The sequence below is a fragment of the Barbus barbus genome (assembly GCF_936440315.1).
Source record: "Barbus barbus genome assembly, chromosome: 39".
Taxonomy (NCBI): domain Eukaryota; kingdom Metazoa; phylum Chordata; class Actinopteri; order Cypriniformes; family Cyprinidae; genus Barbus; species Barbus barbus.
In genome coordinates this window covers 21,289,653-21,307,140 of record NC_136717.1, presented here as the reverse complement: position 1 = coordinate 21,307,140, position 17,488 = coordinate 21,289,653, and the positions used below count along the sequence as shown (strand labels likewise).

General features: G+C 37.8%; 2 protein-coding genes across 4 annotated transcripts; one reads left to right on the top strand and one right to left on the bottom strand.

The window, feature by feature from the left end:
- Positions 1 to 380: 380 nt before the first annotated feature.
- Positions 381 to 15,794, top strand: LOC306858767 (mitochondrial 10-formyltetrahydrofolate dehydrogenase). 3 transcript variants are annotated; one of them, XM_079399480.1, is made up of 22 exons: positions 381 to 638; positions 2,682 to 2,826; positions 4,278 to 4,512; positions 5,277 to 5,442; positions 5,553 to 5,654; positions 5,774 to 5,863; positions 6,078 to 6,212; positions 6,315 to 6,440; positions 6,529 to 6,620; positions 7,264 to 7,531; positions 7,603 to 7,730; positions 7,941 to 8,091; positions 8,167 to 8,237; positions 8,320 to 8,425; positions 9,332 to 9,419; positions 12,232 to 12,325; positions 12,481 to 12,580; positions 12,667 to 12,765; positions 12,858 to 13,023; positions 13,799 to 13,904; positions 14,020 to 14,219; positions 14,298 to 15,794. In XM_079399480.1, the coding sequence occupies exons 3-22, from the start codon at positions 4,397 to 4,399 to the stop codon at positions 14,351 to 14,353; spliced, it is 2,460 nt and encodes an 819-aa protein (XP_079255606.1). In that variant the 5' UTR covers positions 381 to 638; positions 2,682 to 2,826; positions 4,278 to 4,396; the 3' UTR covers positions 14,354 to 15,794. The 3 variants fall into 3 exon arrangements, with proteins under 3 accessions (XP_079255606.1, XP_079255605.1, XP_079255607.1); XM_079399479.1 differs by lacking the exon at positions 381 to 638 and adding an exon at positions 1,075 to 1,297; XM_079399481.1 differs by lacking the exons at positions 381 to 638; positions 2,682 to 2,826 and adding an exon at positions 2,829 to 2,978.
- LOC306858768 (NOP protein chaperone 1-like) lies at positions 15,287 to 17,480 on the bottom strand. Its single transcript, XM_079399482.1, has 4 exons — positions 17,347 to 17,480; positions 16,927 to 16,998; positions 16,718 to 16,851; positions 15,287 to 16,618 (listed from the first exon to the last, which is right to left on the bottom strand). The coding sequence occupies exons 1-4, from the start codon at positions 17,414 to 17,416 to the stop codon at positions 16,439 to 16,441; spliced, it is 456 nt and encodes a 151-aa protein (XP_079255608.1). The 5' UTR covers positions 17,417 to 17,480; the 3' UTR covers positions 15,287 to 16,438.
- Positions 17,481 to 17,488: the final 8 nt, after the last annotated feature.

Below are 17,488 nucleotides of genomic sequence, written 5' to 3'. Positions count from 1 at the left end.
CAGACCGAGCTCATCAACCGCCTTGGTCAGGACGCGTAGGAGCTCAACATCACTGTGATGGAGGTCCCCAGCGTCACTGCCGGGCGCAGTGTAATCCAGTGGGCTGTTGCACCACTCCTCTCTCGCAGACGCTGCCACCGAGATGGCATCATCCTCCTCCATGGCTCCGAAAGACACCACATCTTGCGCGCTGGGGGAGGGGCGGAGATCAGCGGCCATGAAGCGCACTGGGAGGGGACCTGCAGCAGGGGGGTGAGAAGCGTGTGGGCACTGAGCCGGCACGGTCTCGTCACCCGACCCGGACAGATCCGCATTAGAAACTCGCGGCACTTTACTCCTTGGCTCAGAGGAAGAGCGCGGCAGAGCTAGTTGGGCGAGTTCATCGCCTTGGACGATGGCCACACGGAGCCTGAGAGTCCGGAGACTCATATCTCCGCAGTGGGGGCAGTCCGACCCCCCAAGCGCCGCCTCTGCGTGGGCGCGACCCAGGCAGAAGACGCACGATTCGTGGCCATCAGAGGGTTCGATTGGCTCTACACAGGAGAGGCAATCGCGAGAGGTCATCATTGTTCGTCCGAAGCTCACTTACCGGAACACAGCAGGGGAAGAAGGCGTGTCCGCTGCAGCGTGTAGATCAGGTGAGTGGTAGATTCTTTGACAGGCTTCTTGCTGAAGGAAAAAATTCTGAATGGATGACGTACAAGCGCTGCTTTATATAGTGACGAGCCCCCTCATATTTCGCGCGCTTGAACGCCATTGGCCAGTTTCACTGGCGTGATTCAATAAAGCTTCAGTAATATTCGAGGAAAATGTATTTCCCAAAGCAATGTTGAGTGACCGAATTGAAGGGGAACTCAATTTTGAGAAATTGACCCTGGTTTTGTGGTCCTTGGTCACATATTGACTGCTTAAATTTTCTTTACTTGGTTTTAAAAAGTCTTACATTTACCGTCATGAGCCCCTCACACATATCCGTTATGTTATTATAATAATATCATTGATTAATAACTGGGGGTACGCTCCTACGGTTACGCGCATCTGTCTAAATAAATAGTCGCCGTTACGTATGTCCCGGGAGCGCGCACGCACTGAACTCGCGTCGCGTCGGTTCAGTCTGGTTCCGCTACCACACTGACCATTACAGTCATTTAGCGAACCGCAGGTGTGAGATTACAGTACCGCATGTTCCCAGCCCACCACCCCGGACTTCAAACGTAACCTTTCTTTAAGTGTTTATAATATTTTCACCATGTTGTGGACGGCGAACACGATCATAAGGAAATTCTCCTCGAGCTCTGTGAGTAATCGCATCTTCAGCGTTGGTGATTTTGCCATAGATATGAATGAATGCAAACGTGAAAATGTGCTGTATTGATGGCAGATAAGATAAAATAAGATATTAAATGTTGGTGAACTCTTAAATAACATTATAATACAGGGTTTACACATGCAGTTATTGTAAGCGTGCTGTCAGATGATATTTAACCCAGTGTCTTCATGCAATGTTGTAGGTGCTATACTACATATGCACACTATATGCATGTTAATTAGATATAGGGTTCTATATAGTTAAACCGGTTTGGGATTTAATGTTTGCCACGTTGCTTCGTCGGATTACTTCCACTGGACAGATCCGTGGAGAGTTGCATCAGCAGGGGGGCGAGAATATGAAGGCAGATCATATTACTAATGTCACTATTACTAGAACACAAACTAGAACTTAAGATCACATGTGCACTGATAGATAAACATTTTGCATGCATGATCTTGCTATGACAAGCCATAATAAACTTCACTACATGTTTGCTGTGTAAGCAATGCTTGAGCTGGTTATGTCTCATAGCAGCTCTTTAATTTTAGCCCCATTGTGCAGCACAGTTTCAAAGTATTTTATTGGCCATGATTATTTTGCATACAACATTGCCAAAGCATCATATGTACACACACAAAACAAAGATTAAAACTTAGGTGTTTAAAAAAATTAATAATAATAATAACAATACAAAATAGAACTGATTATAGTGAAATGAAATAGACAATGTTGTGCTCATTTTAGTCTGTAAAGCTATTTAAAAAATACAAAAAAATGCAATTCATGCAGACAATGGAGATTTCTGAATTAAAATCATTGGATAGATTTAAAAACAAAAACTTTAAAAGGCTTGGTATAAATTAATTGGCATAATATCGTATTGATTAAAACAATAATAACAACAATAATAGTAAAATGTATTATTTGTATTTTAAAACAATTTGTCCTCATTTTGATCATTATCTGAATTAAAAGTCATTTGAAAGATTGTACAATTGTGTATGTGTATTTATTGAATATTTACTGAATTTCTTATTTACTCAAACAAGAATAAATAACAAAAAAATAATATACATTATTTATGTTTTAAAACCATATGTCTTCCTTTTAATCATTTTTGACTTTGAGATTTTGTCATTGTCCCATAATACACTGAACACTAAATCAGCTGGTAAATATGAAAATATATAATATGTAAATATCACAGCAATGGTTGGTTTCAGAGAACAAAGGGTCATGTTATGTAATTGGATTTATAAACTGATTATGTTTCATATTTTAATCTGGGTGACACTTTACAGTGAATCATATAGCTTTGTCTGGTGAGCTTGTTTAAAATGTTTAAACATTATAATACTGTTTCTCACAGGCTTACTACCAAAATAAGCTGAAGCTGGCCCTGATTGGCCAGAGCTTGTTTGGACAGGAAGTGTACACAAACCTCCGCAAGCAGGGCCATAAAGTGGTGGGCGTATTCACAGTTCCTGATAAGGACGGCAAGGCGGACCCCCTGGGTGAGTGTCAGATGGGTGGGATAGAGTGGAGCACAGACCGTTTTTTTTACTGTAATGGTGTAATGGGGCTGGGAAGTGTCACAGAAAGGCAAGTGAGAGATGGAGAACAGGAAAATGAGAAACTTTTGAACGTCTCTAATCAAATTTATCAGGTTTGTAGATAACATTAAGGCTGTCATTGTTGTAATGAATGCTTAGAGGAAGCAAGGTCATCCAACTTCAGTCACAATGCTGCATGCCTGAGCAGCACATTGGCTCACAGCTCAACTGTGTGTGAGTGTTTATGTTTGCGTGAGGCACAGGAACAGTTCAGTGTTGGTCAGAGAAGAAGTACATCCAGCATAATGACCACACTGTTTTGGTGAAAGTGGTGTGAAGCCGTGTGAGCTGAAAAGTCCACCAGTGATCAGAGCATTTGTGATGTATGTGAGAACAAAGAGGAGGCACGATCATTCTTACAAGAATTTGAATGAATTACAGACGGTAAAGGGCTTCATTCATTACATCAGTATATCGTTGCCCAATGTTGAGTGTCCCAATTTTTTTTAACTCTTATTTAATATTTAAAATATATTTAATTATCTAATAACATTTAATAATGAAAATAAAAATTATTATGCATTAATAATTTAATTAGAAATTGCATGCATATTGATAAGTATTACAATATCATTATTACACAAAAATTATTAATGCATAATAATTTGTAATTATAATTATAACATATTATTATAGGTGTGTGTGTGTGTGTGTAAATAATATATATATATATATATATATATATATATATATATATATATATATATATATATATACACATACACACACATTTATTTATTTTTATTATTATTTTTTATCTTTAAAAATATTTTAAACAATGTTCATAACCAAACAATTGATGGTGGTAGCCATTTACTTCCATAGTGTGGAAAAAAATACTATGGAAGTCAATGGCCACCATCAACTGTTTGGTTACCAACATTCTTCAAAATATCTTTTGTGTTCATCAGAAGAAAGAAACTCATACAGGTTTGGAACTTAGTAAATGATGACAGAATTTTCATTTTTGGGTGAACTAGAAATGGATGAAACCATTTTGTATTCTATTTGTTTTCTTTTTATTTATTATACAATTAACAAAAAGCAAAAAAAGGCCTCTAGCACTCTGAATTGTTACTTTTTGATTAATCTCCAACAAATCATGATTACATAATGTGCTGATTACCATTTTAATGACTGTATTGAGGTGGTGAACAGTGCCCTTGAAGTTGATACAGTGGTAATACTCGGCCTGCACTAACAGTTTATTACTGATACATTTATAGATTCAGATATAAAAGACAAGGTCAGTTACTTAAGTATGTATATTGATTGGTAAGTTCAGTAAAGTCTGAATATGCCAGGTGTGACCTTATATAACTTCTCAGAATCAATCTCTCTCTGACCTTCAGCGGTGGTGGCGGAGAAGGACGGGACGCCGGTGTTTAAGTTCCCACGGTGGCGGGTGAAGGGTAAGCCCATCCCAGAGGTGGTGGAGGCGTACAAAGCGGTGGGCGCTGAGTTGAACGTCATGCCCTTCTGCTCCCAGTTCATCCCCATGAATGTGATTGACTTCCCCAAACACGGCTCCATCATTTATCACCCCTCCATCCTGCCTAGACACAGAGGAGCCTCTGCCATTAACTGGTGAGATTTTACCAAAGTGTAATTCTTTATAGCTACACTAAAAATGAAAATATGGTGAAAATTTACTCACCCTCAGGACAGGTAATCCAAGATGTACTCGAGTTTGTTTCTTCATTGGAAGAGATTTGGAAAAATTTAGTATTACATCTCTTGCTCACAAATGGATCCTCTGCAGTGAATGGGTGCCGTCAGAGTCCAAACAATACACAAGTAATCCATGCGACACCAGTCCATCAACTAACATGTGCAAAGCTGCATGCTTGTAATAAACAAATCCATCAAGATGTGTTTAACTTTAGGCTGTTGCTTCCAGCTAAAGTATGAATCCTCTCTTTATAATATTGCTTTCTCCAGTGAAAAACTCATCTTGTCTGAATCAGGAGAAAAATATGGACAGATTAAGCACCGTTTACCAGCAAAACAGTCCAAAACAATTAGTTGGTAGATTTTGATGTGAAGCTTTATTATAGATTATGGATGCATGGATTTGTTTCTTACAAACATGCAGCTTTTCACTTCACAAGACTTTATTGCTGGACTGGAGTCATGTGGATTACTTTTGGATTATTGTGATGTGCTGTTTGGACTCATTCTGTCGGCACCCATTTACTGCAGAGGATCCATTGGTGAGCAAGTGATGCTCTGATGAAGTAACAAACTCATCCACATCTTGGATGGCTGGAGGGTGAGTAGATTTTTAGAAAATTGTCATTTTTGGATGGACTATTCCTTTAAATGAAATGGATTTAAATGTGTGTGTGCAGGACACTAATCGAGGGTGATAGGAAAGCGGGGTTTAGTATATTCTGGGCTGATGATGGTTTAGACACCGGCCCCATCCTGCTCCAAAAAGAATGTCCAGTAGAGCCCAACGACACAGTGGACGCACTTTATAACCGCTTTCTGTTTCCAGAGGGCATCAAGGCTATGGTAATTATTAAGAACATTTTCAAAAACACTTTTCATGCAAACTAAATATTAGATTTTGACTCCTGTGAGGTTCATGAATCTGAGTTGACTTCCAAATTGTGTTCAAACAGGTAGAAGCTGTACAGCTCATTGCAGACGGCAAAGCTCCAAAGATCCCTCAGTCTGAAGAAGGAGCCAGCTATGAGGGAATCCAAAAGAAATCCAATGCTAAGGTGAGACACAGAGACAGTTATGTTAATTGGTCCAAATTAAGCGTAGGGTTTTCAAAGGTAAGCAAAGAAAGTCCAGGAGGTGAACATCATTTTATCTGTCTTTGCCTCTCTTTCTCCAGGTGAATATGGCTCAGCCAGCAGAGGTCATCCATAACTGGATCCGTGGTCATGATAAAGTTCCGGGTGCCTGGGTAGTCATTGATGGAAAGGTGCATTTTCTAAACACATAGTTCGTTTGAATCTTGATCGAAATGGGACATAACAAAAAGATACTTCATATTTGGTATCAAAAACTAATTTTAGACAAACTCAAGACTGACTAATTCTGATGGTCCTGCTGTAAGATGTTAAGTGGGTGATGTCTTTACTTTATAGTAATGTGTGTGTTTGTTTGTGTGTGTGTGTGTGTGTTCTGTTGTGTAGCCAGTAACTCTGTACAGCTCATCAATGCTGAGTGGGTCAGTGCCTGCAGGTCAGCCAATCGAGGTGGAAGGGGCGTCTCAGCCTGGACTTATTGCCAAATCTGGGCTTATTCTGTTTGGGTCTGATGGAAAAGCGGTTAGCTTCTGCTCTTTTATTTCCTTAGCTTCTAGGCTTTTAATGCATTAAATCTGTGCTACAAATTCATAATAACTGCTTTATTACAATATCACTGTGCAGCTCCAGGTGAAGAACTTGCAGTTTGAGGATGGAAAGATGATTCCTGCATCCAAATACTTCTCATCAGATGAGGCTGCCAGTTTGGACCTCACAGACGACGAGAAGAAAATGGCAGAGGAAATCAGGGTGTGTGTATGTTTATGTCTCTCAGAAATGTAATGCAGTATATATTCAAGCAATTATGTCATTTTAATGTTATTTTCTACTTGTCTAGGCGATCTGGAAAGGTATTCTGAGTAATGTAGCAGTTATTGACGACACAACCGATTTCTTTAAGTCTGGAGCTGCTTCTATGGATGTAGTCAGGTGGGTCTGACCATCATTTATTTATCTTGTTTATTTTATTTATTTCTATCATTTCTATATTTTAAATTAGCTTTTATTTTTTAGTAATTATTTTTATATATTTCTATTTATTTTATTTTTTGTATTCATTTATTGGATTTATTTTTAATCTTTATTTCTATTTCTTTATTCTTATCTTTAAATATTTTTTTGTATTTAAGCTTAATTTTATTATTAGTTTCTATGCAATATTTCTAATTATTGTTTAATTTTTTCATATTATATTTGTATTTTATTTCAGCTTTATTTCAATGACTGACATTTAATAATTTTGTAAAATTTTTCATTTTAGTTAACAATAATAACACTGAAACTAAGAGGCAAAAAATATTCATATTGATGTCACAACCATGATAAAATTAACATGATATACCATGTATACGTGTCGATATTGATTCAGTATTTATCATGCAGAAGTATTTTGAGTTTCATTCACAGGTTAGCCAATCACAACAGAGTCTTATTAAAGTAATATTAAAGTCAAAAACAGCTTGTTTAATTGTAAGATGGTGGAATATGATCATGAAAACTAAATTATTTTTTTGAAGGAGACCTTTATGAACATTATAAGTGGATACTGCGTTATTGTGATTGTTTGGTTTAGATTGGTGGAGGAGGTGAAGCAGAAATGTGGAGGAGTTCAGCTTCAGAATGAGGACGTCTACATGGCCACCACCTTCCAGAGCTTCATCCAGATGTTCGTCCGCCGCCTGCGCGGAGAAGACCAGGAGGAGGAGCTGGTCATCGACTACGTGACAAAAGATGTCAATAACATGACAGTGAAGATGCCATATCAGTGTTTCATTAACGGCAACTTCGAAGATGCCGAAGATGGAAAGACATACAACACTGTGAACCCAACAGATGGCTCGGTATGTTCAGTCATCTCAAACACACACATAAACTCACTTGGGGCATGACTAATGGTTGTGTTGTGTTTCAGGTGATCTGTAAGGTGTCCTTTGCATCCGTGGCGGATGTGGACAGAGCGGTTAGTGCAGCCAAAGAGGCCTTCGACAACGGACCTTGGGGAAAGATGAACCCACGTGACCGTGGACGGCTGCTCTACAGGTAAGATGTGTTAGAGAGTTTTGTTGACTTTATTGAGCAACTGGGCCAATATTTGGCATAGATATGAAAAGCTAAACTCATTTGCAAAACAAATAGGAATACAGTGCGATCATTTGACCTAGAATTGATTTCTCAGAGAACAGAGAACTACCTGTCGGGCATACTTTATTTGCAACAAAATGGGAACTTTTTGACTTCTTTTGTGTGTAGTTTGGCTGACCTGATGGAGGAACACCAGGAGGAGTTGGCAACTATTGAGACGATTGATTCTGGTGCCGTTTATACTCTGGCCTTGAAAACACACGTTGGCATGTCCATTCAGACGTTTAGATACTTTGCTGGCTGGTGTGACAAGATCCAGGTGTGTGTGTGTGTTCACTCAGGCCTTCATTTTATAGTTTCCTGTCACTGACGCATCATGTCCTGTTCCTCACAGGGCTCAACGATACCCATCAATCAGGCCAGACCCAATCGCAACCTCACCTTTACAAAGAAAGAGCCTCTGGGGTGAGTGATTGTAAATGAGTGTGTGAGTGTATGCAAATTTGATTAGCATAAATGTGTAAGATGGTGTTTGTTTGTGTCTTAGTGTGTGTGCCATAGTGATTCCTTGGAATTACCCACTTATGATGTTGGCATGGAAGAGTGCTGCCTGTCTGGCGGCGGGAAACACGCTCGTCTTGAAACCTGCTCAGGTAAAACACACAAACACAAAAAATATATATATATATATATATATATATATATATATATATATATATATATATATATATATATATATATATATATATATATATATGTGTATATATAATTAATATTATTATTGATTATAAAAATATACACTATACAATAAAAGCTAAATATTATGTGAAATATTAATTGAAAACAAATATTCTCAATTCTTTCTGCATGCTCCCCTACTATATTTTAACAAAGTAAAAATACTATTACATAAATTAATAACAATTGAATTATAAAAAAAATACAATATACACAAAATACTTTTTTGAACAAAATAAATTCTGCTTATTAGCTAGACTAGCCTATGTTCTTATTTCTTTTTATATTCTCTCTATATTATCCCACTAACTGAACTGATATTTGCTATTAGTTTATATTTATTTTTATATCAATATATATTTGATATAAATTAATATGTATGCTATATTTTAATAATTAAAGTAAAAATACTATTAAATAAATTAATAAGAATTAAATTATAAAAATTATATAATATACAAAAAATAAACAAAATATGATTTATTTTCTGAAAAACAGAACATTGGATACAAATTATATTCCTAATTCTTTTGATATTTTCTCAATATTTTCCCATTAACCACAGTGAAATTTGCTGATTTTATGTTTATATTTATATATATTTATAGTAATATATAGATTTTATCTGATAAAATATAAATTAATACATATACTATATTTTACTATACTATATTTAAGTACAAATACTATTAATAAAATAACAACTGAATTATATAAAATTAAAATATACAATACAGAAACAATAAACAAAATTTGATTTATTTATTGTCTAAAAAACACAAACTACTGGAACTAGACTTAAATTCTCTTGATTTTTCCAGGTAACCCCACTAACCGCGCTGAAGTTTGCTGAGTTGACAGTCAAAGCTGGCATTCCCAAAGGAGTGATCAACATTGTTCCAGGATCAGGTATCAGGATTCGACTCATCTTTCGAGTTGTATAAACAAATAGATCTCATTCACAGTAATGTACTTACAATGAAAATCTATGGGTTTCATTCTAGAAGGTTCAAAAGCAGAAATGTCCAGCTTGTCTGTTTGTTAAAGCACATGTACAGTGCCCTCCATAAGTATTGGAACAGTAAAGACAAAATTGCTCTGTTGGCTGTGGAGTCAAGACATTTGCAAATATGATTAAAAGATGAATATGAGACAAAACTACAGAATGTCACATTTTATTATTAGCCGTTTCAACACATACATGTTTTACCAAATAAAAAGAACAGCACTTTTAGAGTCCATCCCACTCATTGATGTGATCATAAGTATTGGGACAGTTGAACATAAGGCAGATATAAAAGATTAAAAGCTATTATTTAGTTGCAGATCCCTTGCGCACAATCACAGCAGTGAGTCTGTGACCCATAGACATCACCAGACTCTTGGTCTCATCCTTTGAAAGACTTTTCCCAGCCTTTAATTGGATTGGATTGGATTGGATTGGATTCAATTTATTGTCATTGCACATGTAGGTACAAGGCAACGAAATGCAATAGAGAAGAAGAAATACAGCATAACATGAGGAAAGGGAGGAGAAAAAAAGTGTCCTCGCACTGCGTTCTTGGAAGAGAACGCAGCGCGAGAACAGACAAAAAACCTCAGCATAAAGCACAGTCAACACAGGAACATAACTTGCATAGTAATCCTAGTTCAGACGAAACAGCCATCCGGCCAGCCGCCATTACAGCGCAAACCCACGGACCCGTTAACGCCTGACAGGATGAAGCGACGAAGGCGTGGGATGGGGTTAGGGAGGTGTATGAGTGTGTGTATGTGTAAGTTCGTGTGAGTTCGTATGCCTTGAAATCCGTTTCGCCAACACTCCAAACCAGTCGACTCAGTTCACAGGTTGTGATGCGACATAGCAATTGCCATGGAAACGTCCTTGGACAGAGCACAAGCGCCCGACAATAACAAGGTGTTTTTGGGAGGAGGGAATGGAAGAAAGAGCGTCTCCCTGCAGTATTCACCGGAGAGTTGATACCAGAGCGGCCTTGCCAAGCCGTTCTGTTGTGGGAAGCCGGAAAGAGATAAGATTGTTTTGTCTTAGTGCGAACAGCTGTCTTCCAGTTTCACAGCTAATTCTCATTGTCCATTCTGATCTCCATGTCCGTCGATTTTTCTATCCAAAGCCGAGAGCTTAGCCGTGATTGAATCCATATTGCGGTTAATCGCCTCAGTCTCCGAGGCGACCGCTCTGCCTACAGCCTCAATCATGACGGGCAGCCGTGAGAGGTTTTGGACAGCCAGTCCCGTCTCCTTAATTTTCTGATAATTTAGGGCAACGCCTAATCCAAATAGCAGAAACCCAGTTATCATTGTTCCGAATAAGAAGATGTCTTCAATGTCCTCCACGGAGAGAGCCGCCAGACACACGATCCGCCATCTCTCCCATGCGTCCATCGTGTAGCCAGCAGCAAACGTCCCAGCGGGACATTCCGGTTCTCCAGATCCCGCTTTCCTAGTCGAGAAGATGGTGTCAATTGCATTTAGAGACCAGTTGATCAGATCCATAATTTCGGTTTTGCAAATAGTGCAGCGAGAGTCTCTTAAGAGGACAGGACAATACAAGAGAGCAAGCAGGGAAGTTCAGGAGGGAGGGAGGGAAGAAAAATGCGACCGCCTTCGAACAGAGCCAAACGAGTAATGCAGCCAATTCCAATTGTTGCTTGTTTTGGGGAGTTTCTGCCTTTACTCTCCTCTCCAGCTGGTGAAATTCATGTTCAATCGGATTTAAATCTGGAGATTGACTTGGACAATCTAAGACTTTCCATTTCTTTGCCCTTATAAACTCCTTGACTGAACTGGCAGGGTGTTTTGGGTCATTGTCCTGATGCAATATGAAGCACTTCCCAATGAATCTGGTGGCATTTTCATGAATATTTGTAGGCAAGATGGTTTTGTACCCTTCCAAATTCATTCTGCTACTGTCATCATACATTAAGTCATCAGTAAAGTTGAGAGGTTCAGAGGCAGCCATGCATGCCCATGCCATGACAACACCTCCACCATGCTTTACAGATTAGGCTGTATGCTTGAGATCATTTGCAGTTCCCTTTTTGTCTCCACATTTTTGCTTTCACATCACTTAGATAAAGGTTCATCTTTGTTTTTGCAAACTCTAATCTTGCCTTTCTATTTTTGGTGCTGGTCAGAGGTTTGCATCTCGTGTGTAGCATCTGTAATTCTGTGTCAAAGTCTCCTGAGGACAGTAGATTGTCAGAGCATCACCCCAGCTTTCTGGAAGTTGTTGGTGATTTTACAGACACGTCTTTTAGGGTTCATTTTCACAGCATTTATGATTTGTCTGTCATCAGCTACAGGACACAGCTGATCACTTAGAAAGACCTGTGAGGCAACTGTTCCAATACTTATGCTCACATCAGATAGAGGGATGAAACTCTAAAAGTGCTGAACGTCTTAGCTGGTAAAACATCTATGTGTTGAATCACCCAATAAAATGTGACATTCTGTAGTTTTGTCTCATATTCATCTTTTAATCATATTTGTAAATGTCTTGACTCCACAGCCAGCAAAGCAATTTTGTCTTTACAGTTCCAATACTTTTGGAGGGCACTGTATATTCCATACAAGAAAAGTGTTATTTAAGCTGTGAAGTTTTAAAGGATCATGTTGTCACTGAGATAAGATCAGTGTTATTTATCGCTTAACTTTCTTACTCCCTGTGATGACTGACATTTCGGTCATCTCTTTCTCTCAGGTGGTCTGGTCGGGCAGAGGATGTCCGATCACCCTGATATCCGTAAGCTGGGTTTCACCGGCTCTACTCCCATAGGCAAACAAATCATGAAAAGGTGAGTCCCATTCATGTAATTTAACTAAAGTCAGCACTATAGTTGATTACTCTATTACTCAAATATGTCATGTACAATGACAGTCAATCATTCAAACTCTTATACAGTGCTTCGAAAGAGCCTCCAGCTGATGATTTCTGTTGTTTATGTTGCAGTTGCGCAGTCAGTAACTTGAAGAAGGTTTCTCTGGAGCTGGGCGGTAAATCTCCCCTCATCATCTTCAGCGACTGCGACATGGACAAAGCAGTGAGAATGGTGAGAGAAGACAACTAGTGTCAAATGTTACAGATGCACGATCATCATCGTCTTGAGCTTACTGTGTGTTTGTGTGGATGTTGCAGGGCATGAGCTCTGTTTACTTTAACAAGGGAGAAAACTGTATTGCTGCAGGCCGGCTGTTTGTTGAGGAGTCCATTCATGACGAGTACATCAGGAGAGTGGTATGTGTTTCCTTTGAACATATTGATTGTATATTAAAGCCTGCGACCTGCTTCTAGATGATGACACACTGGTGGGTTTTTTTTGTGCTCAGGTTGAGGAAATCAAGAAGATGAAGATTGGAGATCCTTTGGATCGCTCCACAGATCACGGACCTCAGAACCACAAGGCTCACCTGGACAAGCTGGTGGAGTACTGTGAGCTCGGCGTGAAGGAGGGGGCGACGCTTGTGTATGGCGGGAGACAGGTGGACAGACCAGGTGAGACCTCCAATCTAACCAGACACCCATGATTTAAAAGGGTTTGTGAACGTAAATTTGTTTTGTGAATGTTTTTGAATGCAAATAAGGCAATTTTGGTAATGTATAATCATACAGTATATGCATTATTCCCAGTGTTATTTTAGAATCATTTAGATGCTATAATATTATTTCTTAATATTTTGAATTGGCTTTTATTTTTAGATTTTAAGTTGTACTGATTTTATGTGTTTTGTCATTTTTATTAGTTTTTTATATATATTTCTATTTTTTATATATTTTAAGTTTTAGTTTTATCAATATTAGTACTTTAATTTAGTTCAAGTATTGTAATTTAATTACAATTTAAGTTTTAGTAATTTTATGTGATTTTGTCATATAAGTTTTTAAAAATTTGTATATTACTTATATTTAGCTTTATTTTTTATTTTAGGTTTAGTTTTTAGTAATTTTAAGTAACTTTTTTCAGTTAGCTGCCAAGGCACCATTTCTCTTTTTTTTTAAAAGTTTTTTCATTTTAAATTCATTTTAATAGTTTTAGTCATTTTATTGGATTTTGTTATTTTTATTAGGGTTTTTTTTTTTCAGTTTTAGTGTTTTAAGTATTTAAATTTATTTATTTCAGGCAGCATTTCTAATTTTCTTTTAATTTTTCTAAGTTTCATCTAATAATAATGTTTTATTTCAACTTTATTTCAGTTACCAAAAATAATTTTGAGTAGTTTTAGTTAATTTAATTATTCCATTTCTCATTTCTGCCCATTTATGCTTACAGGCTTTTTTATGGAGCCCACAGTCTTCACAGATGTAGAGGACCACATGTTCATCGCCAAAGAGGAATCATTTGGCCCTGTTATGGTGGTATCCAAATTCAAAGATGGGTAAGCTGGCTTTTGGGACCTTAGTAGGACTTTCTGTGGCAGTCAGACCTGCAAGATGATCCAAGGCAAGAGTTCATTAGAACAGCATCTAATATGGTTTTTTGATGCTCATCAGTGATGTAGATGGAGTTCTGAGCAGAGCCAATAACACAGAGTTCGGCCTGGCCTCTGGAGTCTTCACCCGTGACATCAACAAGGCAATGTATGTGAGCGAGAGACTGGAGGCGGGAACCGTGTTCGTCAACACCTACAACAAAACCGATGTGGCGGCTCCCTTTGGAGGCTTCAAACAATCTGGGTTTGGGAAAGACCTTGGTAAGAGTGAACAAAACTCACTGTATCATTTCTCTGTATCATTTAAAACCAGATTTATGAACATGCATGTGTATACAGGTGAAGAAGCCCTGCATGAGTACCTGCGGACTAAAGCGGTGACAGTGGAGTATTGAATGAAACCGTGGTGGAAAAGACTGCATGGCCCGTGACTGCAGCTTGAAGTGGCAGCTCTTGAAGCAGGTTTGATAGGAAAAGCATTTCCTGCCATGACTACACTGATGTGCCTACGTTTTTTATCACCCTTTTTTCTGGAAATGAGTGGGAAAAATGCTGACTCGCCAGTTTACACTGGCTAACAATGTTTTAAAATGGAAAAAATGGCAAAAGACCTCCAAGTGGACCTAAGGACACAGAATCAGCCACAAATCAGATCAAGCATTGTTTTTAACTAGTAAAAACTGAGGTATCATACTGAGGTAAAGTGAATTATCAGACTGAGTCAGTTTCAGGAAGTAACCACAACACTATAGTGTTCTTGAGCGTTACCGAATCATGTTTCCAGAGATAAATAATTTGTCTTTTCACGCTGAACGTGAAACTGCTGCATGATGCTTTTGCCGTGATGCTGAAACCAAGTAAGCAAAAAAAATGTCCTGTCGCTCATATCACAACTGGTTCGGACAAAACTGCTTATTTACACAACTGTTCAAAAGTTTGAGGTCAGTAAAATTTTCTGTTTTTGAAAGAGGTCTCACCAAGGCTGCATGTATTTGATCAAAAATACAGTAAAAACAGTAATATTGTGAAACATCTATACTGTCATATACGGTCACATTTCATCATTTTAATGCATCCTTGCATAAAAGTATTATCAAAAACAAAACCTGACCCCAAATTTTAAATGGTGGTGTTCGTGGCCTCAGAATGTTTCAGTTTTTTAAGCTATTCAGCCAATTGCACATACACGCAGTCTTTAGTTTTACATATATAGTCTTATATTTAAAAGCCTGTTGCATCACTGCCACTTTATGAAATCTGTATTACCATATTTGTACATCCCAAGGGTTTTAATTATGCATAACATTTTCACATCACTCATTTTTATTAGCATAACTGTATATATTTTATTAGATGATATGACAACTTGTCTTATTTTATATATTTAATTTTGCATTCCAGACAGATGATTGGAAAGGGAAATTATATAAACACTATTCTTTTTAAAAGGAAGTTATTTATTTTGTTCAAAAATATTGGACATTCTTGATGGGAAAATATGTAATAGTAGCTTACTCTTGAACTCAATGCAATGTGAAGTATTCTGACACATTCTTGTTAAAATGACTGAAAATATCTGTTGCCGAATGTTCGCTGAAGATTCATGATGCTTTTGTTATGCATGAACACTTCGAGCAATGACATGCATTTGACAAAAGATGAAATGTTATCATGTGCAGATGTTAATATGAGAGTATTTTAGGTTCTGTATAAGCTGCCAGTCACACTGGAAGTGTCATATTGCCAAACAGTCATTACACACAACAGTATTTCAACTTTATAGCAACCACAGACAAAATGCCAGGAAACCATTTTTACAATAAATAATGTAAATTGAAAAAAAACTTTGTTTTTCTTGATTGAAACATTGAACTTTAATAGTTAATGCCAGAAAACAATCCATTTTTCAAGTATGCTCAACTGAAATAACACAAGAGTTACTTTTAGTCTCCCCAAAAATAAAAATGTGAAAATGTACTCACCATCTCATATGAGTTTGTTTCTTCATCAGAAAAGATTTGGAGGAATTTAGCATCAAATCACTCGCTCACCAATGGATCCTCTGCAGTGAATGGGTGCCGTCAGAATGAGAGTTGTTAAAATCATCACGATAATCCACAAGTGATCCAAATGACTCCAATGCATCAATCAATCTCTTGTGAAGCAAAAAAGTTGCATGTTTGTAATAAACCAATCCATCATTAAGACAGTGAGCAAGTGATGTAATGCTACATTTCTCCAAATTTGAAACATTTTCAGTTTTTGGTGAACTATTCCTTTAATCACCTTTTGGATAAAAAAAATCTTCAAAGAACATGAAATGTCAGTCCGCCAGCTCACCAGGAAATAAAATCACTGGTCTGTGCTCATTCCAAACAACAACAAACTTGGAAGGGTTATATATTTCTTTAATAGGCACAGAAGTGGCCTGGCGTGAGTCCAGCCCTCTCCCAGAGTTCCAGTTGGCAGTATGTGTTCTCTCACTCGGCCTCTTTCCCTATCACCTGGATGTTGGCCTTTCTCTTTCTGTCACCTGGAAGTTTGAGTGTCTTTGCAGTGACAGTGTGCACCTCGTCCTCTGAGCTGTCTTCCTCTGATGATGATGATGATTCATCCTCTTCACTGCTGTCTGAATCATCCAGTTCAACCAGAGCCACGTCCTGCAAGGCAAACACATCTTTTTAATATAGAAAAAGTGAAATACTGTTTTATTTAGACATGTTATGATAAACTACAGCTGGTGGTGAGACCAGACGCACCATCTCAATGATTTTCTCTGCGTCCTCCACACTCTCAATGTCAAAGAAACCAGCAGGAGCCTCATCTATCTGTTGTCTTAGAGACTCATTGGCTTGGGCGATTTGGGGAAGGAAACTTTGCAGTCTGTCCAAGACTAGCACAACAATACACTCTTATAATAGCAATTATGCATTAAAGGTAACCCAACAGATGACATGAACATACTCACCACTACTTCTGGGGACCTTTTCTGTCTGCACTGAAGCACTTTTAGACTTCAGCAGAAGTTTCTCATGGATTCCTGGAGATATCAAAGTTAATTCATTTAAGATTAAGTGTTCCCAAAATTATATTCGGTTACAATGCAAATAAGAAGTAACAACAAAGCACATAAATGCCTACATTATGATTTGAGAGTAGTTCTTCTCAACTGGTCAAATGTTCATTTAGAAACATTATTTTTATTTCACATGTTAATTGACTTCTAGTGAGTTTTATCAAACGAAATTGTATTTCCACCACACACAAAGTACATCAAGATCATGATTAGAGCTTAGAGTTATCCGAATTGATCTGTTAGAAACTCAAGTTAATTTCCTCTAAACCTGGAATGGAGTCTTTATTTTTTCTTTTTCAAAGAATGTCTCACCTTTTCCGTTGCCACAGGCCAACAAGTCTCTAGAAGAGGTTTTCTTGATATTGTTTTCTGTTTGAGCCATAGTTAGTTCCTCACATGTACAAAGGTATTTTTACACGACATAATAACTTCCGTGCTGTAGAGTCGAGCCACC

Bases quoted from the DNA above. Each gene is read 5' to 3' on its own strand.
- LOC306858767 (XM_079399479.1), top strand. From the start codon at position 1,250: ATGTTGTGGACGGCGAACACGATCATAAGGAAATTCTCCTCGAGCTCT. The intron at 6,213-6,314 runs GTTAGCTTCTGC...ATCACTGTGCAG, and splicing joins TTGGGTCTGATGGAAAAGCG to CTCCAGGTGAAGAACTTGCA. The intron at 6,441-6,528 runs GTGTGTGTATGT...CTACTTGTCTAG, and splicing joins AAATGGCAGAGGAAATCAGG to GCGATCTGGAAAGGTATTCT.
- LOC306858768 (XM_079399482.1), bottom strand. From the start codon at position 17,416: ATGGCTCAAACAGAAAACAATATCAAGAAAACCTCTTCTAGAGACTTG. The intron at 16,999-17,346 runs GTGAGACATTCT...TGATATCTCCAG, and splicing joins GGCCTGTGGCAACGGAAAAG to GAATCCATGAGAAACTTCTG. The intron at 16,619-16,717 runs GTGCGTCTGGTC...TTTGCCTTGCAG, and splicing joins CAGAGAAAATCATTGAGATG to GACGTGGCTCTGGTTGAACT.